At 43.5% G+C, this 21,961-nt stretch overlaps 1 protein-coding gene across 2 annotated transcripts in view; it reads right to left on the bottom strand.

Moving 5' to 3' along the window:
• Window positions 1–21,961, bottom strand: part of CIT (citron rho-interacting serine/threonine kinase) — a 106,785-nt gene that overhangs the window by 49,267 nt on the left and 35,557 nt on the right. The window contains exons 10-19 of one of the 2 annotated variants that reach the window (XM_044448860.1): window positions 19,654–19,756; window positions 18,680–18,823; window positions 17,717–17,836; window positions 17,267–17,437; window positions 16,493–16,546; window positions 13,216–13,269; window positions 10,839–10,979; window positions 10,175–10,300; window positions 3,030–3,125; window positions 296–412 (exon numbers count right to left, since the gene is read on the bottom strand). In XM_044448860.1, the coding sequence (XP_044304795.1) occupies window positions 296–412; window positions 3,030–3,125; window positions 10,175–10,300; window positions 10,839–10,979; window positions 13,216–13,269; window positions 16,493–16,546; window positions 17,267–17,437; window positions 17,717–17,836; window positions 18,680–18,823; window positions 19,654–19,756 (1,126 nt within the window). The remainder of the gene's footprint in view (window positions 1–295; window positions 413–3,029; window positions 3,126–10,174; window positions 10,301–10,838; window positions 10,980–13,215; window positions 13,270–16,492; window positions 16,547–17,266; window positions 17,438–17,716; window positions 17,837–18,679; window positions 18,824–19,653; window positions 19,757–21,961) is intronic. The other variant, XM_044448862.1, reaches the window with a different exon arrangement.

Genomic DNA, 21,961 nt, shown 5'->3' with positions numbered 1-21,961 from the left:
TGGCTAGCTGTGCAAAAGGACACTGTACTAGATGACACCTGGATCTAGGAGGTAGTTTATGATGTTTGCTGGGGATGCTGGGATAGCAACGACAAAAGGCTTCAGTGAAGCAGCAATACAGGAAGGACAAGCCCACACTTTTGATCCGCATATCATGGGATGCTGACCCATAAACTGCCTAACAAGACATATTTGCCACACTGATACACACCACTTCTTTGCATCACTGCACAGTAGGATGCTAGCCTGGCTATCCCACCCAAACATTACAATATCTCCACAATGCTTCACGTACTGCTTTCTGTTCAGCAAGAATCTTGCATTTTTCCCGGGCTTCTTCCTCATGTTTTCTCAAAAGACTCTCAAGTGCCTCTTTGTCCGCAAGATCTTTTTTCATTTGGTTGTCCAGAACCTCAAAGGAAAGAAAAAAGGGTTAGTCAGCGGGACTTCTCCTAAGCCAGGCTAAAACCCTTTGGTGCCGGGAGCTGAATGAAACTTCACAGGAGCATCGAGTATGAGCATTCACTCACCATTCTGCAGGCATCAAGTGCAGACTATCTGTGGCTCTCAAAATTTTTTGACCTATAATTCCCATCTTCACTGACCTTTCACTACGGTAAGCCAAAAACATTTGAAGGGCCGTAAGTCGCCCACCCTGCAGCAGCATATTTATTTATTAGGGGTATTTCTAACCCGTCCATTACTGTATGTCTCTGGGTGGCTTACAATAAATCACCCATTATTAAATACATCTTAATAACCCACGACTGATGATAAAAACGTAATTAAAATATTTAAACTTTAAAATACCAGGTAAATAAAAAGGTCTTGACCTGGCGCCGAAAAGCAAATAACGCCGGGGTCTCTCTGCAAAGCATATGCTCCACTACTGAACCAATTCCCTTCCCCTTCCTCTCACACAGGGAAGGCAGGAGCATCATGCCAGACTGCTCGTCATGCATGCAAAAGGCCCAGAGTACAAACTTCCCCACCTTCAGTTACAGGAAATCAAGAGGCAGGGCTGGCAAAGAGAATTGTCTCAAGCCATGAAAGCCACTCAAGGAAGACAGAACCTGACCAGACAGGCCAAGGGACGCATGCAGCATAAGGCAGTGCGTTCATTCAGGAGGGGAATGAACATCACCTTGGGGCACTACTGGGATCCACTAAGCGTGGCAGAGCAGCAGGCCTGTTTGTCTACTGGAGGACAAATACTGCAGCCCAAGCCTCACGTGAACAATTACGTCCACAGCCAGCTTTAATATTTCCCTAAATCTGCTGCACAAAGCAGCTATCTCAGCTCTCCTAACAGTAGGGCCACCTCTATGAAAAAGCCAATGATCCAACACCAGCAGAGAGTGCAGTATTAGACCTGGTAAACAGACTCCTATTGTAATGCATTTCTCCTTTGAGTACATATCCAGAGGCCTTTAACCACTGGTGGCAAAGCAACACAATACACCCAGCTCAATGTAAGGAAACTATTAATGGATGGCACAGTGTAAGATACAAAATTCCTTTTCTATCACCTCTCCTCAGCTAACGTAGTGAATTAATTCGTACTAGCATGTCTGCATGCATCAGCAACAGATTTGTATCTGTCAGATTGCATTGTGGTTCCTCCACCAGTGAAAAAGTAAGATATACAATAACCTAACTTTCCCAACTGCCATACCACATTGGTGGTATTTTACAATATGAAAAGGTTTTTAAAAAATCTGAAGGGAAATCCGTTGTCCACTAATGAAAGATTATGCAAGCTGCAATCTAATTGTTCAATCTTCTACTACAACTGAAATCAATTAAACAGATCCCTACAAAACTCAGCTCCTTATTTTCAAACCTGTCAGGCAAACATCCACAAATCTATTCAATCTTTACACCACATGTCTCAAGTTCACCTTTAAACCACCTCAGTCAGGTTTAGTAAAAGCATGTTCAGTGTTCCAAGAGTTCCTTCACTTGCCAAATTATTAGCCCTAGATGCATATCACAATAAGCTAGAGTTTTTTTTAAAAAAATCTGGCTACAGTAAACATGACTCCATGGTGCTGCTTTCTGTTTGATCACTGCTGCTGCAAGCGAGAGAGGCTACATAATCCAGGGACAGTCCATGTCGGAGTTGCTTCCCATGAAGTCCAACCCAAAACCCTGCCCATCTACCCACAGCAAGCTAGTTCCAACTCTCATTTCCTTGCTGCACTCATTTTGTGGCAAAGAACCTTAACTGGAGTAGACCAGCATGCTGCCATGTTCACAATAAACCAGATTCTAAAAAACTGTAACAATTGGTATAGCGATGTGCAAACTGGAACAATTCACAGCAGTCTTTCTCAAATCGTAATGAAGAGATACAGAAATGGGTTGAAAGAACTACAAACTGCTTACTTGGCCTGAAGTAAATCTGAGAGGATGACTATAATTTCATTGAGATGTGTCATATACTTTCATTAAGGTAATGCCAATGTGCCCTTTGATTAACTGCTAGCTGCCCCTGCTCTGACACTTAGGTAATTTTCTCCTTCATTCCCCCTCCTTCAGTTTCACATCCTTTTAGACTGAAGAGCTGTGGGGCAGAACCTGTCTGTTTTTTAACTACGCTGTTCAACATTGAGACCAGAAGGCATTTTATAAATTTTATACACAATCATTTTGTGGAACAGCAGTATAAATCTACTACTGGCACCTAGGATATTAGGCTGGGCTAGAAGGAAGCATCAATTGCACCCAGCTAGATCATGGCAAAAGATACACCGTAGCAGGTTTTTACTGAGAAATGGATGCAGTTACAATTGAATGGTTCGAGTCAAAACTGGCTTCTCCCAGTCCTGTCTTGAAAGGCAACCATCTCCTATCTCAAGGCACCAGCATGATGGCAGGTGTCAAGGAGACATGTTTATCTTCTCCAAACACTCAGGGAAAGAATTCCTCGCCATAATGGGAAAAACAAAAAATGCAGAACTGCTCGGGATTTCATCCAGAGCACCACACATCTTTCAGGTGTGCCTGAAGACAAAAGGTCTCTTTACTTTGATCCTTTCTTCATACATCTGCTCCTTCTGCTTCAGATGTAACTCCAGGTGCTGCGCCGCAAGCTGTGCCTCCCGATGCTTCTCCTCTAGTTCCTAGAAGCAGAGATTAAAACAAATCAAAGCGGGAAGAAAAGGTGCAGTGAGGACACACAGGCAGGCGTGCTGCGTTCCTTGATACCATACAGAACAACCCCTGCAAAGGTTACAATGCCTGGCACTTGCTTAGTTTAAAGGAAAGTGAGCTGGGGAGGACACGACAGGAGTCTATTCATTCTGCACAATGTGGCTAGTTCCCTGCTACCACACTTCATAATACTTGAACTCAGAGCCATCCAATGAAGCTGAATGGAGAAAGATCCCAGAGAGGTAGAGCAGATGTGCAGATAGCAGGGCCTGGTTCTCCTGCTGGCCATCCCATTTAGAGGTTTCCTACTGTTGTCCCCGCATCCCACTGCCTTTCTAGGTTGCAATGCCTCTTGTAAGGCTTAATTATCAGAAATAGTAACCTGATGCTTAAAATATGCTGCTGATTTTTATATTTCTGGTCTCGTGCACCCCAGGAATGTAGCTCCAAAGAGCTTCTCTGAAATGGACTTTGGCCACCGGGGTAAAAGAGGTTTGCTGCTCCTACACCAGAAGGAAGGGTGCTGTTGGAACAGCATGAAGATAAAGGGCACTGCAGTTCTTCCTGGCCCTTGATGGGAAAAGCCATCAAGAGGCAATAAACGCTCAGAAGCATACAGAATCCAGTTGCCAACTGTGAGGATGTCTCTCATCCAAGCAAGATCCTTGAGCCTAACTAGTAAAGGCTGCAGTAACCCATGCTGCAGTGATTACAGCACCCCATCCTTTCAGTGACCAGAGCCCCCCCCCGCCCCCGTGTGTGTGTGTGTGTGTGTGTGTGTGTGTGTGTGTGTGAGAGAGAGAGAGAGAGAGAGAGAGAGAGAGAGAGAGAGAGAGAGAGAGAGAGAGAGAGACTCTAACTATTGCAAGGGAAAGCTTTCACAGAAACCCATGTGTTACCAGTTTGGCCAGTTACTGCAATGCCTAGAACACAATGTCAACTGAAAATATTATTAAAACATGCTACTTCGTGATTAAAAGGTTTATAACCCATTTTCCCAAGTCCAAAGCAGCTGAGACATCAAGGATCTTTCTAGCGAGTCTGGAAGGATAAGCTTCACATCAATAGACTCCAGGGCAGAGTTAAATCACTGGAACACTTTTTCCTCCAGCAGCTCCTACTCGACTGCCCCTGCCTCTGTTACCATAGCCACTGACAGGATCCACCTACACTTCCCAAAAGCCCAGACAAAATGTATTCTTAAGTATTCTCTCTCTTGTCTAGCTCTAATCTTTTCCAAACAGTAGACCCCAGTTCAAGAATCTCACCTTCTTTCAGAGAAAGGCAACTGGTTATTTTTCCAGTCACCAAGGAACACAGGGGTTTGCCTTATACCATAACAAATTATCTAGCTAGTCCAATGTTGCCTACTCTGCCAACAGCTCCCCAGGCCTCAGGCAAAGAATTTTTAAACTGTAAGCCGGCGACTGAACCCAAGACCTTCAGCACTGAACTACAATCTCCTCCCTTTCTTTTCTTTCCACTTCAAACCTCTCATCTGTCCCAAGAGATGGGGGGTAGGCATGGAAATACCAACGGCATAACGTGCTACACAGAATGGAGTAGCTAGGAGATTTTTTTTGAATGCTGATCACTTTCTTACATTTCTACGGATCTAAAAATGTGTCTGACTGAAATCAAGTTAGGTATCATTTTGTAAGAGGGTCAGTTCACAAGCTGCACAGACGAGAGGTCAAGAAGCATTAGATGGGAATAGCCGCCAGTTCATATGGATGCATCCAGTGCTCCTAGGTCATGGTGCAGGCAACCAAAAGGAAAGCACTGTGGCTCAGTGGCAGAACACCCGCTTTGCCTGGGGCAGATTCCAAGTTCAACCAATTGACAACTCCAGGTAGGGCTAGAAAAAAAATCTTGCTTGAAACCCTGGAAAACTGTCCATCAGTGTCAACAATACTAGGCTAAGAAGGCCACCTGGAGTGACTTCTTTTATTTAAAAGGTGGGGTAGAAAAGAAATAATAGGATGAACCAATTAGCTGATCTGGTATGAAGCAACTTCCTAAATTAACCTTTGCTATTAGCTGGCCTCCTCCAGGATTCTAGAGTCCCAGATCTCTTGCTTAGTATCCTCAGGTGTTATGCTCCCCAGTGAGTGCCAATGGCACCATCAGATACCTGACCATAAGCTTCATACGCATCAGCTCTCCCAGCTGAGAAGCTAGCAAACACAAGCAACCTTATTTTTTATGCTATTAACAATAAGTACTATGCATTCGGACACAGGTTTATCAGTGGAAACCTGGCCAGCCTAAAAGAGGATGCGTGTGGGGGTGGGGGGGATCCCATGCGGACCAACTTCAAAGGGTGATGTTTTCCTTTTCCCAATAAGTTAATAGCAACCACTCAGTTAGGCAAGAAAGATGCAGTTCATCGCTGCCTTAATAGAAGACAATGAAAATACAGCTGAATGTTATATCCTAGGTGAAGCACTTGAAGGCATGGGTATTACAATCTTATTGGTCACACCAGGTTTTTTGACACCTAGGTCCCAGAACTTGAGGTCAGGGAAGAGCAATATCCTGTCCTGATCCAGTTCATCTTCTCCAACCTGGAGCCGTCCAGATATTGCAGGCTTTAAGTCTCATCAGCACCAGCCAGCACAGCTACCAGCCAGGAATCTTAACTGTAGTTTAAAACATCTGGAGGGACCCTAGTTGAGGAAGGCAAAATATAGGACAGAGCCAAACTGTGTGAAAGGGGATCTCCCTTTCTGTTTTTATTCTTTCCAAACTGTGAGCAGCCTCACAGAATTTGGAACGTTTCTTTTGCCAATCTGGATAGCTCCCCAAATCCACAGCTTGTTCCAGAAACATAACAGCTTTGTAATGGAATTTAGCTTCCTTGACTGTTGTCCTCAGCAACTGCCAAGGCTCATCTCCTGCACCAGGCAGTGGGAACATTGTCAGTACCAACTAAACAGTGTGTGGATAATTCCCTCCGCTATGAGGCAGAGCTGAGGCTGATTCATCTGGTTGATTCAGCGGCTCATTAGGCAAGATGGGCCTTTCATTTGTCACTTGTACCCTTCCTAACAACACCAATGTCTCATTCTTTGAGGATCACTTTAAATGCTTACAATTTCCTACATGAAAAGTGACATCATGCATATTTTGCAGTAGGTATCAGCCATGGGTGTAATTAGTTCCCAACAGAAGAGTCTGTCCAGTATGAATAAGCAAACGCTAGAAAGCTGTTCGCTTGACTTCTCCAGAGTGTCCCCTCAAACCCACCTATTTTTTATCATTTTCATTTGTTCTATAGAACGGCAAAGTAAGTGATGTGGCTTTTGGCTTTTAGCTTCACCACATGCTGGAGAACTTGGGCGGGGTGCTGCTTGTAGGGTCTTGTGGGCAGCAGCTGGGGCAATGTGAGAACAGAACGCTGGACTGGAAGGACCCTGGGCCTGATCCAACAGAGCTCTTCCTATGTTCAACCAGGCTCAACAGAACTGATTTCTCTTCTAAGCTCTCCAACCTGGAATGTCACCAAATCTCATAGGCGAAGAAGAAACCTCTAACCCCATCCTACTAATGCAAGCAGTAAATGTCAACCCCTCTAGAAAAGCTTAAGCTTAACACAAGTTCAGCCATTTGTTGGAATTATACAGTCTTTCTTTTTAGACTCATTATTTGGACTGCAACTACTTTTTTCCAAAATAACAATACTCTGAATAGTTGTGAAGTACCCAGAGAGCTTCAGTTATTGGGAGGTACAGAAATGAAACAAGATAATTAGACTTTCCACAGACATTTTTAGGAGAATAGAACTGATATAAAATAAAGGAACTCTGAATTGCTGAAATGTACTCTGCTTGATCATGCAACTACACTTGCCCAACTCCCCGATGAACAAAAACCAATTTTTACAAGTCAAAAATCCAGCAACTCCTCTATGCAAAGCACCTTCTCTTCTGTAAGAGAATGGATTTCTAACCATTTTTGGAGAAGAAAATGTCACAATGACTAATTTTGCTCTTCCCTTACACAGAAGATGTAGCAGATATCTTGGAACACAGGCAAGGTTGCCAAGGGTTCTAAAGCTGGGCTCTGCAGTTTTTAATGTCACACAACTGAAACACACAAACTGAAAGGAGTTTACAAACATACTCCATTTAATTTGCACAGTTTCTGTTAGAGCAACTGGAATTTTATTCCCTCTTATATAACATGCACTAGCTTTTAACCTCTCTTGCACGTCATGTAAAGTAGCAGCAGCACTTGAATCATGTTGCAGAAAGTGTTCCTACCACACCTCAAACTGTAATTCAGGCACGTCAGCAGGTGGAAGGCAGAAGACCAGAGATTTTATTGTCATGATTACTAAGCTGAACTAGTCCCCTTTATGCTGCCACATCTAAAGCTGGTATAGCTAGCTTTGGTATACAAGCACTATAATCCAAGGATGGACAGAAGGCAGAACAGAATCTACAATCAGATTTGCATGGAAGGAAAAACATGCTAGAGGTTTATGTAATTATGCATGGTGTGGAGAAAATAAATAGGTGGACATTTTTCTCCTTGCATAATACTAGAATCCAGTGGGGTCATCCAGTGAAGCTGAAGGATAAAAGATTCAGGAGAGACAAAAGGAAGGATGTCTTCATATGGTGCATGGTTACATTACGGGATGTGCCACAGCTATTAGTGGCGATAGACACTCGGCTGGATAGCTCCAAAAGAGGAACTGATCAATGACCAGAGGTTGTTCTTATATTCCAGGTCTTATCTTACCTACATTTGTCAGACTTGGCTTAAAAGGAAATTGGGCATTAAAAAGCTAGATGCCAAGAACAAAGGCTCCAGGCCTTCTCCCTCACATGCTACTTGTCCTGAGCCAGTCCCTTCCCTCCTTCCTTCCGAGTTCAAACCTCAAGACAATCCACTGAAGTGCAGTTATTTTATTGAAACTCAGTGGATTACAGAACAGTATGAAGTCTAATAACCTCCTACCAAAATGGAGAGAGAAGCATCTGCACATGTGACGACCTGAGTTCAAACTAGACTCAGACTAAACTAGATTCCCCCTTCATCCCTCACCCTTCAGCCCTCCCTCAGGATGGCTCTTGCTGTTTGAGGGCACAATGGTGGGGGGAACCACAAAGTCCCTCTAACTGGGAAGCTCCTGGCTCCCATTGCTTCTTTACTGGGTCAAGGACTGGATTTCACACCGGCTCCCCTTTTCCTCTTCTGTCCTTCCAAAGCAGGCCCATTCTTGTACTCAGCCTGAGAAACTTTACTAAGCAACCTTGAAACTTCCAAGTCTTTCCACCACACCTTCCTATTGGAACAGCCTGCAATGAGTGAGAGATGCTCCCACTCTCCACACTGCTTTCCACTCGCTTGTTTTCTATGTGTTATTTTTTATTAATTTTACTCTGTTATATTTATATCCTGCTTTTCCTTCAGTGAGACAAAGGGAGTGCACATGATTGTCCTTCTCTCCCTTTTATCCCCATTAACAACCATAGGTGGAGAATCAGTAGCTGTTCCAAACTCACCTATGACAGATTGCAGACTTTAGTCTCCCCAGTCCCACATCACCACACTGGCTCCTTTGTATGCAGAAACAGTCTATTAAGATAGTCTAAAAAATAGTACACCCCAGATAAAGGTATACCAGCTCCCAGCCTGAGGGTCCCTGGATGCTACTGTCAACATTTGGGGCCTTCCTTTGAGTACCACCTCCAAGAGAAGCTTGGGGGGCAGCAACAACAGCGAGGGCCTTCTCAAGGATAGCTCCCCAATTATGGAATAATCTGCCCACAAACCTCCCTGACACCAACATGATCATCTTTTTGGTACCAAGTTAAGACTGTCTTCTTTGGCCAGGCACTTAAAGGGACTTAAGCACGTTTGATCATGCAATGGGGCATTTATGTCAGCTATTTTTAACAGGTGCTATAGTACTAACATTAATTTTAACTGTTTGATTGTGCTTTTGTAATTTAAAAATTATGCTTTTGTCATGCTAATTTTATTATATCTGAGAACTGTGTTTAATGAATTGTCATGAACTGCCCCGAGCATTCAGCAATTGGGTAGTTAAAAAAAATCAATTAATAGAAAGAAGCAGCAGTCTCCACCAGAACAAGTATTCTTAAGAGCATCTACTGAAAGGACTGGGACCAGATGCCCCCCTGCCTGAGATGTGAGGCCTCACCACTGAGGAAGGGAGAGTGGAAACCTCAGCCATAGCTGGGGAGTCCCACCCTGACCGCTGGCAAGCAGCTGCCATCCGCAAGGTGACTCCAAGGACTCCTTTTTCAAACCCCCAGTGATCTCCGGGTTCACCTCCATCCCTGTGCTTCACTCTGAGGAAAGTCCTCCAAGGCATTTGGGCTCTGTGAAAAGCCACACCAGCCTCTTTTGTGCTGCCAAAGAAACCAGCGTGGCTCTGCAAGGTGGCTGCTCGTCTGTGCCTTACACACACTGGCCTGCGCCCCAGAGCACCTATTCTAGGCCCGTTTGAGACATGCAGAGTTTGGGATTCTTACTGCCAACCAGTGCATGAGATTTGTCATCCTCATGCGAGGCCCAACAGCACAACACAGATGCTGATATGCATCAGCCTCTGAGGAGAGAATCACGTCTGGGCCATCCTGGGCAGCAGCTGCAAATGAATCCTGCAAGAATATCAAGGTGGGAATGCTGCAACTTCCGTAGCCTTTCATGAACACACCATTTGCCAACACGTAACACTGAAAAGGGGAAGGCTAGGCTAAGCTCTCTTCTGCAACAGCTGAGTCATGCTACACCTGCACATAAAGATTCTAGCACGAAATGTTCAGCCCCCAAGTCCAAGCACCCGGTTATCTACATTTAATTCTTCCAGCAGGTTTCACCTGCCTCCAACTGGAGATATTTATCATTTGAAATACATTCAAAACACACTTTTTTTTTTTTTTTTGGTATTTAACACATCCCACTGAATTTTAAGTCGGAGCTTGCGAGCACCATCCCACTCCAAGCTCAAAGTCTACCATTTTTTATCGCTGCCCACCAGAATTTTATCTGCCATCTGCTGGATTTGTTGAGATTTAGTCTGGATATCTTCTTTCAGTCGGTTCTCTCTACGTTCCACTGTCTCAAGCCTCTTCACCTGGTTCTCCAGAGAATGGCGCCTTTCCTGTTCAAGATTCAGGAAAGCAGAAGTGAGACTATATATGTGTGGCTGCTTTCATAGGAAGCAGCAGCGGTCATAGTACAAACATTTCAGCATCTCATCCCAAAACAAGATAACCCAGTTGACCTCTAATTGAAAAGACTAAGCCAATAAAATACCATTAAAGGAGAAAGTATAAACAAAAACAATAAGCAAGCCATGTCACTGCCCCTGAAAAGCAATTCCCGCATTTCATGTAATACAGCCAATTCAGACAATGGCTTATTGTTATAAGCAGAAGCAACCACAAGCCTCATGCTTGCATGCACTCCCTCTTTCCCTTCACATTCTAGAGAGCATACAAATTCAGGTATAACCCTAACCCTGAAGCTTTCATTCCCATTGCAGTTTAAACTTCAAGTCTCCCATTTTATCCAAAACCAGGCAACCGATGTTTAGACCAACCAGTCAACTAACAAGCCATAATGTCACACCAGCAATCAGGTTTATTAGGTCGGAGCTCAGCCTGTACAGTGGTTTTCAAAGTTATGCTTTTGCTAACCTCAGCTTCAAGCAATTTCTTTTTCATGCCTTCATTTGAGTCTTCCCGGTTCTGCAGTTTCTCCAACTCCTTCTCTGCTCTCTCTTTTGCTTGGCGTATGTTCTGAAGGAGTTCAGTGGCCTCTGAACTGGCTTTCATAGCCTTAAAAAGGCAGATTAATACTCAGCATCAAAGTTTGCCATCTTATACATGCATAAAACATGTTTCAATAACAACAGTGCAGACAGCTTCTAAGTGAGCACATGCCAGCTTACAGTAATTCAGACGAATGTCCAGAAATTAAAGTCAGCTAAAATATTCAGCATTCTGAAAGTGGAGTCCCCAACATGGCACCCAGCAGACTGTCTGCTCTCCTTATTTGTATTTCATCTCTAAGAGTTTCTGTTATGCTAGGAGGCTGATGTAAGGCAAAGCAAAGGTTGAGAAAAGTGATTTTGAGCTTTGGAGGTCAAACGCATCTCAGCCTTGTGCTCTGGTTCTTGAACATGTTACTTTCCTTTAAGGGTGCCTTTTTGGAAATGAGGCCATGCTCACTATGACAACAATTGTAAGAATAGGTGAGCCCCTGTGACAGCCGCTTTTTGGCAGCGCCCGTGACACTCCACAACATTTTAAATGTACCCACTGACACACCAAAGTTGGGGCTCCCTGCTCTAGAAATGAACACACTTAGGTGAACAGCTTTAAAGAAAACCTTAGAGGGAGTTTCAGCTTAACCGCAGGGAAAACTGGAGTATCCTTTGACGTGCCGCACCATTAGGACTCAATGGTCATACTTGCTGAAATTTGGGGCACTTGTCCGCCATGTTTATGGCTGTTTATTGAACTGCCATTGCTCTGGTCTGCCTGGGACATACATGCCAGCAGCCACAACGAGTGCCAGGAATAACAAGAATAGGAAGTGGGGGCAGTTGATCAGGAGGCGCCATTGACTGCCATGGTGAACCCGATGCCTCATACTGGCCTTTCTATGGGGAGCAGGAGATGCCCGTCTTACAGCAATATTACAACTTTCAGAGTGGACACGAAGCAACTAGATCCTTCACATCTACTTTGTTATTTAATGTGACAGGTGTCATTGCCGCCTTGCTCCTCCTCTTGCAAGATTCATTAATAAACTCATGTATTTTAATTCTGCCACACACCCTTACTAATGTTCTGCTCAGCATGCCTGCAGCAAACAAAGGGCTATCAGGAATGCAATTAAATCTGAAGTAATATATCTAAGACCATCTCTTTGCAGAATTGGGAAAAGTATGTATGAAAGAGCACATAAATCTACCACTGCATCTTTCCATCTCTATGCAGTTGAGAACACAAAATATCCCACACTTACCCCAAAATTAAGCAAACTCCAAGTTACACAGAGCTACCAAGATATAAGTTTCATGATAAAGTTTTAGTACCAAATTAGCAAGGTGCAATTTTATGTTTCCAAAGGAGTAGGTAACTTGAGAAGCACGAGGTTCTTTCAGAATCCTACTTACTTTGTTTAATCAACATGATTTCAGCCTCCTTGCAAAAACAGATCATTTTACTGTTCCCCCTTCTTCCCCTCCTGTAGAATTTTAGGAAGCATACACTGAATTCTCCATTGCAGCCCTCACAGTCCTTTGAAATAGGCCAAGCACAGACACTGATGGACTGCCTTGGGCCAATCAGCTTTACTACTAAACCCAAATGGCCGCATTTCCTTCGCCTAAGTCTCAGCAGCTTTTGTACTATTAACAGGCCTGTCTACAAGGCTATTGAAGTTCAAAGCCAGTGTCTCTTCATGGTTAAGCACAGCTCAAGATTTCCTGAGGGCTGGTTTAAAAGGGTTCACACCTGGGATATACAGTTCCAGAATAAATGCAACATAGTCCACAAGTTATGATTGGGCATGTATCCCATTCTTGAAAACTAGATCCAAATTAAGCAGTCACAATCTGTCACTACCTCAGAGTTCATTATATTTTTGTAACATAGCGCTCAAGTGCTAAAAAAGCTCACATCTGGTACAACATTTCTGAATTGGCCTTCTCAACTTAAATTTTTACCAAATATTTCAATGCTGGCTCTAGTTCAATTTTAAAAATAACCTTGGGATGACATGTTGTGAAGAGGAGACTGCACTGAGATCATCACGATTTCAGCTTCCAGCATGTCTCCCCCACCCCCACCCACCCCACCAGTCTTCTCCTTTTCCTATCCCCAGTGCAATGACTAATTCTGTTTTGGAACACGACACACAATTCCGCCTTCCCCTGTGTTAATACTCACAGGGAACTCTAAAAAGGAGATGTATAAACTGCGTAGGCAAAAAGACCCTCCCCAACTTTTAACATGAAGAAAACAAAGCCACTGATTCTCTGATATTCCCAGAATCAAACCTTACCTTTGTCAGCTTTTCTTGGAGTTCCTGGATTTTGACCTGTTGCTCTGCATTGACCTATGAGAAGAAGAAAAGACAATGCATACACGCACATCTTGGAAGTGAAAGGAATTCGTAACGCCACCTTTAACCTTGTTTCTCAGTAACTGGGTCCCTTTCATTTCCCTTCCAATCCAGTGATGATGCATCCCCCCACTCTTTCATACCTGCTACCTGGCAGTGTCACTTAAGCAAAACAACCTTCCCCAACCTAGTGCCCTCCAGATTTCTAGGCTGCAATTCCAGTTACCATAGGGGATTGGCCAAGCAGGCTAGGTCTGATGGGACTTGTAGTCTAAATCACCTGAGAGCACAAAGTTGGGGAAGACTGCTCTAAGCAAATGTGGTTAAAAAAGGGGGATCCAATCTGATTCTGGCTGAGCCAAAAAGAATGCTGGGATGGACTAGGTTTCTAGTTCCAAGGTAAAAGGACTATGGATGCCTGAACCTCCTAGGAGAGGCTTGGTGAGAAACATTCGGGAGTGCAGAGTATTCATCACTCTAGTGCCAATAAGCCGTCTTTGGATAGAATCGTTCTACTGCTATAAGGACTAAAACGGGGGTTTCACTGGTGGTCTAAAACTGGCATGTGTGTTCCTGCATTCCTCATCTCAGCAACTCCTGGCTGTGCTCCCTTCTCTCCACTACCCATTCTCAGCCACACCATCTCCACCTTTCTTTTGATCTTACCCTACTTTTTCTCTAGAGTGCTGACTCTTCCAGCTCCCTGCAACTGCATCTGACCTGGTTTCTTCTATTCCTCCAGTCCTTTGCTCCTCCACCCTACCTGTGTCTTGGCCTTTTATAGCACCTGAAAAGCGCAGGCATGAAAGACAGAGAATGTGGCACCCGATCCATCCTATTAGAACATTAAAGCAGCTCAGCTTCCTCACAGTCCTGCAAGTTCAAGGTGGATAAGACCTTCTGCTATTGGGCAGCAAAGAAATTGAATGAATTAATATAAGCCCCTTCACATGTTCAATGAGAGAGGTAGCACAAATGTACTCATGGGAACACTCCCATGCCAATGCGGCTGCTGGTTGCATGGCAATGGATTTTGGCATCAATGAGGAAAGAGGAAGTACATGCTTAGAGATCCTGGGTCCACCTAAGAAGCTTCTCCCACAAGGGTCTCCAGGAGGCAGAGGTGATGCTGGTGCTGGGGATGCAGAAGCATGGCCAGCAGGCACCTTCCTGCCATTCCTCATCATTGATTAAGCACATGGGACGTGTGGTATGAACATCCCAGCAGACAGCGTTGTTCCTGCTGAAAGGAACTTCTCCCATTATTCCCTGTAGAAATCACTGAAACAGAAAAGGTACAAGGCACACCTAGAAATGCAAGCTCATTTCTTGCTTTCCTACACAGTTTAGACATCTTGGAAGCTGCCTTATACCAAGTCAGATCATCAGCCCATCTATCCCACTACTTTCACCACTGGCTGGATTCACACATAACAAGCCAGAGTATAGGTTGCAAATGGGTATGGGTTGAGTATGGGTTGTTATTGAACCATTGGCTGCTGTTGAATCATGGGCTGCTTATCATCTTCATCCTTATGCTGCCCAGTAGCTGAGGCTCTCTATGTGAACCCAGCCACACTAGCAAATTATGGTTAACTACAAACAATCCATGAAAAGGCATTGTTTGCTGCTAGGCTGTGAACTCCCAATAGTTTTAATCTAACAAACCAGGCTTTATTAGCATAGCTGGATTCACAGAACACAACAACCCATGATTCATCCAAAGATTCGGTCTGTGGCTTGTTGTGTTCAGGAAAGCAGGTCATGGACTGGCAGTGGCTTTCCAGGGTTCCAGGCCAGAGTTTTCCCAGCCCTACCTGACAATGCTGAGGATTAAACCTGGGATCTTCTGCAGGCAAAGCACATACTCTAGACCAATGATCCTGCTGTTTCTGTTCACTTGTCCCTCGAAACACTTTTATTTCCCCCTCTGGCAGGACCTCTGTGCCTTTAGCATCTGATTGGAAATCTAACAGGTGCAGCTTTTTCCATCACCCTGCTGCGGAAGGCTGCAGTTCTGACACTCCTGCTCTCGGCACAGCTTTTAAAAAGGCACACAGGGATATCCTGTCCCCCATCTCATCTTAAAGACCAGATGAAACAAGAAAAGGTGGCAACCCCTCATGTTTAACACTTCAAACACAAAGCAGTTTCCGACCGAGGCTCCTGAGCTTATGATGCCAAAATAACCAATTGATGGTCAAAGGTGTTTTAGGCAGCTCTTACATACATTGCACGGAACTGATCTACTACCAAGCAGACCCTTCCCAAATTGAAATGCAATTCCCGAACCAAAAGATCCCCCATCCCATCTTAAAGACAGCTTAACAACCTGCCTCTCGACTTCATTTGAATTTCTCATACTTTCCACAAAGGGACAATGCCTGGAATGAACCAGCCAAGGGTCCCAAAAGCACTCCAGCACATAAGAAATGTACAGATAAAGGGAGACTTGGGGGCATGGTTTCACACAGGCCCCAAGTGCAGTGGCATAGTGGTGGGAAAGACGCATTCTGAACTCTACAACTGATTGTCAATATGAGGGCCTAGCAAGCCTTCATCTCCCCAGCCACAACACGCTTGCTTCTGTCTGCACCTTCTGTCAGACATTCGACTCAAGAGAGCTCCTTGGCCACTCCACACGCCTCCAACACTTGCAGTTTTCTCAGGCCTCTGCTTTTTAATCGACTGCTCCTTCCACTTAACTATCCTACCTCTGAGCCAGCATCCATGGCAACTCAGTCAGTTGCTCCTACCTCTCTGCCTCCTTGTCAATACCAATTCCAAGAGTTTTCTTCGGCCACCCTACCTCTAGGTTCCCTACCACCGAAGGTCTTCTCATTTAGGAGATTTACCCACACCATTATTCCTGTTGCTAAATGACTTCCTCTGTTGAACATACACATCAACTCACAATAGTTGAAACGTCATGACTAGTCCTTGACTGGCAACTACTCTCAAGAAGACAGAAAGTTTATGGACATTCTAGAACTTCACATCAGCTCAGCCTGATGCAGAAGAACCACCGGCACCACCAGAAAATGCCAGCTTCTTAAAATATATATTTTATTCTGACACCCACATCTCATGACTTTTAGGCCCAGTTAGTGTCACCTGTCTAAAATCTACTTTAAGAAAAAGTTATAGAGCCACTAATTTATGTCCACTGTATGCATGCTGGGGTTTTATCAGATGCAAATTCACAAAGAAACCTTACCTTCTCCAGTTTGGAGTACAGCTCTCCTATTTCTGTTTTCCCTTGATCTTTAACCTTTAATGTAAAGTTTTAAAAAAAATACAACTCAGCAACAGAATTCAGGTAAAGTTCTTGGAATCGAAGCAATTCCTCAATCTATTTTGCTGGGGTTTTGGGGTGATCTAATGAACATTAAAAGGTACAGTTTCCAGTAGATCATGAAATAGCATTCTTTAATAATGCTCACAATAAATTAATAGCTTCACAATAAAATGCCCACAGTTCCAAACTGCCAATGAATCTTTTGTTAGCTGAGCTTTTATTTAGTTGTGCTTACTTAAAGAAGATATGCAATTGACAAGAGTGGTCAAAATAAACTAATCCCTATCAAAAAGAACAAAAATATTTAGCATTGAAGCATCTGTTCTATTTAGTTTGCACAGTACTAGAAAAAATAAGTTTGTCTTCCTTCCCCATGGACAGGCAAAGAAACCTGTCAGGTGACAAAGGGAAATGCAAAGTATTACCAGCTATGAGATTCTTTCCTAGATGTCAGATTTCCAAACTATTCAGCTCCTTTCATAGATAAGCAATGCCACTGCACAAAGTACTTTCTACTTCAGTCTAACAAAGTTAAGGCTTTTTTTATTCTAGAGTGAGGGTTCATAAAAAGAAAACAAGCACATTGTCTGTACATCCTCTGCAAGATGGGCATGCAGCAGGGGTGGGAGAGAATGCATCAGTTGCCAAAATGGATTCTGAAACAGAAAATTCAAGGACCCTGACCTTAACTACCTTCTGAAGCCTGTTATGACATTCTGTGGCTTTACGTTTGAACTCTTCAGCAGCTAGTCGGGACTCTCTCAATTCAGATTCATAAAGATCACTCCGCCTACGCGCTGAAATAAGATCCTCTTCTAACTGATTCATCATCAACCTCATCTCTTCTACCTGGGCTTGATACTCCTGTGGAAGGAAATGGGGTACTGCATACTTGACAGAACACAAAGGAAAATTTGCAAGGAAAAACACAGTGGGGAAAGCATTCACAGGCACAGAACAAAATACCATTTTTCCCAAAACCAGATTGCTCTATTTCCCCTTTCATTTAGAAAAAGTTAAAAAAAACTGTGGTGAAGTTTTTGTACTCAACTAGCATCCTAGTTCTATTCCTAGTGCAAGGGCTAACTAGCATAAGCTTAACTGATCTACCATCAACCTTCTTTCTTGGAGCGCTGTACATACCTGTTCCTTGATCTCCTGCAACTTCCGGCTCTGTTCTCTGATATCATGAAGGAGCTGCAGTGCTTTGTCATCCTCCTGAGACACTTCCATCCGAGCCTGCTCCAGACTTCGCTTTAAGCTCTGTAAATGTGCAAGGTTTAATACATGCACCAGTTTGCATGAAGTTGTACCAAGGGAATAACTGGTTACAGACAAAACCAAAGGAGGCAGCCAACTGGAGGTTTGCATCTCAGCTTCTGTTCAACTTTAAGTCTTCAACAATATCTTCCACTTCCACTTCAGTGAAATGTGCAATGATTTTAAAAAACTGTGGACTACAATTTAAAGACTTGCTTGACTGAGAGCATCTGCAGCAGCACTACCATACTGAAGACTGAATGAGGGTGGACCATAGCCCATGATTTATGGCAGCACATGAATACAGGGTTCCAGGTTCAATCCCTACCATCTCCAGTTAGACCAAGACCAGACCCAAAACCTTGGAAAGTCACAGCCAAAGTGAAGGTTGTCAGCCCTGTGCTATGTAAACCAACAGCTGAAGCATGAAGAGTTTCATATCTGTTAAACCTATGCTTGGAATAGAATCAGTTTAAGATCTTGTACACAAACTCTTGTACACTGCCAAAGAACTACCCACAAATAATGACTATCTTAGTTTGGGTTAAGTCAAGAAGAATCCAAAAAGCTTTACCAGAACAACAAAACTCTCTGTGATTTGCTGCTGCAAGACGCAAGTAGAATTTTATTTTGTCTGCTCTGTCATAGCATCAACTCTCCAGCTAATTGATCAATTATAACCATGTAACAGACTTAGAGTGCTTTGCAATTAACCACCCTATTTAAAGAGACAGCTATCCTTCTTATACACCATCTGCCATATGCCCTGCCAATACAACCAAAGAACAGAAAGCTTTTCCAGACCAACAAAAATGGGTGACTTCAGGGGAACAGGTAGAGGCTCACACTGCATTCTGTGATGTAGGTAGCCAGGTCCTGTTCAAGGAGGGATCGCTGTGTCTCGGAGGCTTTCAGTTCCACCTCCTTTTGGCTAAGTACAGCCTCCACCTCCGATACTCTGCGGTGCAAGCGCGTCATTTCCTGCTCCATCTGCAATAAACACGGAAAGGTTTAAAAGTGTATTCCACAGCACAATGAACTGAAAGGGTCAATGCATGACTTGAGAAGAAGCTCTGTCTCCAGAAAAGAGAACAGGCTAGAATACTGTTTAAATTCATATACCATGGTTTCTGCTCCTGGGAATTCACAGTTCCTTCAGGGAAAGGCAGTAATTCTAAGTCACCCCATTCATTCAAGCCGTTTGGTCACATGCAGTCACTCTTCGAACCCCAGTTAGCAAAGAAGCCACAATCATTTTTTCACCTGATTTTTTTTTCCAGAGATGGGTCACTTAGCTTTATCCCAAATCCATCTTGGACCAGAGAAGGGCTCCCCCCATGTCCTCCTGAGGGACCTGGGGTCAAGTCCAACAAAGAATGGAAAGAGAAATAATTGCACACTTTATGACCCTTGAAAGCAAGAGAGATGTTTAAATGTATTCCAGCAAGTTGGCTTGTAGCAACAGTTAGAAAATGTTCAATGTAAATTGACCAAGTGGCAAAAGTTATATAAGCCAAAAGTGAAGAACGAAAAAGAGACTTTGTAGTGCTCAATTTAGAACCAGAGCAGCTGATGAAGAAATGCCACCTGCTGGACACCACCACCAGCACCGGACCCAAGAAACGTCTAGGTAGAATCCAGAGCTTCCTCTTCTTAAAAGTAACAGATCTAGCGTAAGACAAGGCCCATGTCTCTCTAACTGATGAAGAAACCGCTCCACCGAAGCTTTGAACCCGTCAGCAGCATCCAGCAGGTCCTTGGGCATACATGGACGGCGTGTCCCTGGAGCAGGAAGGGAGGCTGGTCATGTGAATAAATACCTTGTGGCACTTATCCTGGGTGTCTTGCAACTCTTTACTCTTAAGGAGAAGTTTCTTTTCCATGGAGTTCAGCTTGGCTGGAGAATCCAACCCCAATACAGACCTTTACAGAGAGAGAGAGACCAAAATTACTTCTGCATCTGAGCCTGAGGAACACCAGGGTTTACCTCAAGTTAAATAAGACAACCTCAAAATAAATGAAAGAATGTTACAGTTACAATAGCCAAAAGCACTCTATGTGATGCTTAACGGCAATGCAAAGATTGCTTTTTGAGACATATTGCTGTATTATTTGTACATCGCTGGACATGAGAGTCCTTGTAATGACTGCAGTCAAAAGCCTGACAAAGGAAGTGGCAGAAAGTACATGGAAAATATTGCTGGGAAGAGTTCCATGTGGTCTTTTCAAGCAATAAGCACAATCTTCCACTCAGGCCAATCTAACCTAAAGCCCTTCTACTGTCTGGCACATAATTTAGTAATGCATTAGGAGAGCCAAGTGTTAAGGTGCTAGATGGGGAAAAGAATTATCCACAGATTTGTTCAATGGCTTCTGTAGGAAAGAAACTACCCTAGTTCTGACATTGGGAACCTAGTATGGTAAAGCCATGATTTATCAGACCAGGAACAAGCTATTATCCCACTATGCCCCTCCCTCTTGTGCACCCAGCTTGATCAAAGAGCTTTAAATCAGGGATGAACAAACTTCAATCGTCTGAGATTTATCTTGGTTTTCATCAGAATCACAAGATCCACCACTCAGATCCTGGAGCAAAGATTATACCCTAAAAGAATTCTGGCCTTAGATATGTGATCTGAATACTAAAACTAAATAGAGCACACAGTCCTTTCCTATATTAATCCTCTCCAAGTTACCTTGTACTTTTTTCCATTAAAGCAGAATACAGTGGGAAGGAAGAAATCCTTGCTGTTCTTCTACAAATGATCGTAAGAGCTACTAGTAGACCCAGGTCTACATACTGTCCACCTTCCCCTAAACACAGTTTCCTCTGTCAGGTGCCATGAAAAAAGAGATGAAAAAGCAGCACACAAGCATTTTTTTTTCAGTGTAATGAACCACAGTTTATCCAGACCAAGATAGTGACTCTTTCAACTGTATAAAAATAGATAGGTAAAATGTGATTCTTCTGAACCCATGAATATTATTTTTCTTCACAAGATTACAAGCATAGTTATTTCTTCCATTCCTTTAGTAAAATTATGATCCTCCAAGTCACATTCCCAGTTATAGTCAGTTATCCAGCTTGTGGCTAGAGTCACCATATCACAGAATGAGAAGAATGTGTATGTTCCTGGCAGTTGGTAGTGTGCGCTGCCAGGCTCCATGTTTTATGCACTTTTTCTGATTACATGCTGTAGATGTCAACAATGTAGATCTAAAAGAGAGAATCAGTCCCGTAGGCTAACCTTCCACTGCCACCACACGTGCTAGAACAACAGGCAGACTACCCCAACTATGGTGGGGCTTTTTCTTTCTGAAAACTTTTAGGGCTATGTCAATGGTACTTAGGTTTTTATAATGTTCTAATTAGACATCATCATTAGGGAATGCAGCTTCAGCTCTAAAATCTTTTAATTGCTACCTCTGAAGCTAAAGACACTCAACAGCTTGTTTCCTACGGCATGGAAATGAGGCTGGCACCATCACTACTGACAACCTTAACAAAATTGCAATGTCTGTTAATTAAGAGAAATTATTTACAAAGGAACAAAATATCTCTCTTCAAGTTAAAGGTCAAGATTGCATAGAGTTTCATAAATTAATATGCTCGGCTACCAGCTCCTAATAGCTAAGATAGTTTTCCCTGGCTTAATAAGCTCTCACTGGCTTTTTTCCCCAGATTAGATTTTGTTAAATAGCGCCACAATCAACTCCTCATTAACAAGTACCAATGCTGTGCATCAGTCTTTCTCTGCCTCCAGCTCTTCCTGCTTCTAAGATGATTCCAGCTATTTTCAGAGACTACTTGTTGAAGTATGACTTGATTTGTTCATAAAATTATGTCTAATAAATTAAAATGTAAAGGTCTAGGTTTTTTGTTGGTTTGTTTGGTCGCTAAGTCATGTCTGACCCTTCACAATCCCATGGGCAACATTCCTGCAGGCTCTCCTGTCCTCCACCATCCCTCGGAGTCCACCCAAGCCCACACTGACCACCCCAGAGACACCATCTAGCCACCTCAACCTCTGCTGTCCCCTTCTCCTTTCACCTTCAATCATTCCCAGCATCAGGGTCTTCTCCAGTGGTCTTCTCCAGAGGTCCAAAGTATTTGAGTTGCATCTTCAG

This window comes from Varanus komodoensis, unplaced genomic scaffold (genome assembly GCF_004798865.1).
Source record: "Varanus komodoensis strain SLA01 unplaced genomic scaffold, ASM479886v1 scaffold56, whole genome shotgun sequence".
Lineage (NCBI taxonomy): Eukaryota > Metazoa > Chordata > Lepidosauria > Squamata > Varanidae > Varanus > Varanus komodoensis.
This window is presented reverse-complemented; position numbering and strand designations above follow the sequence as displayed.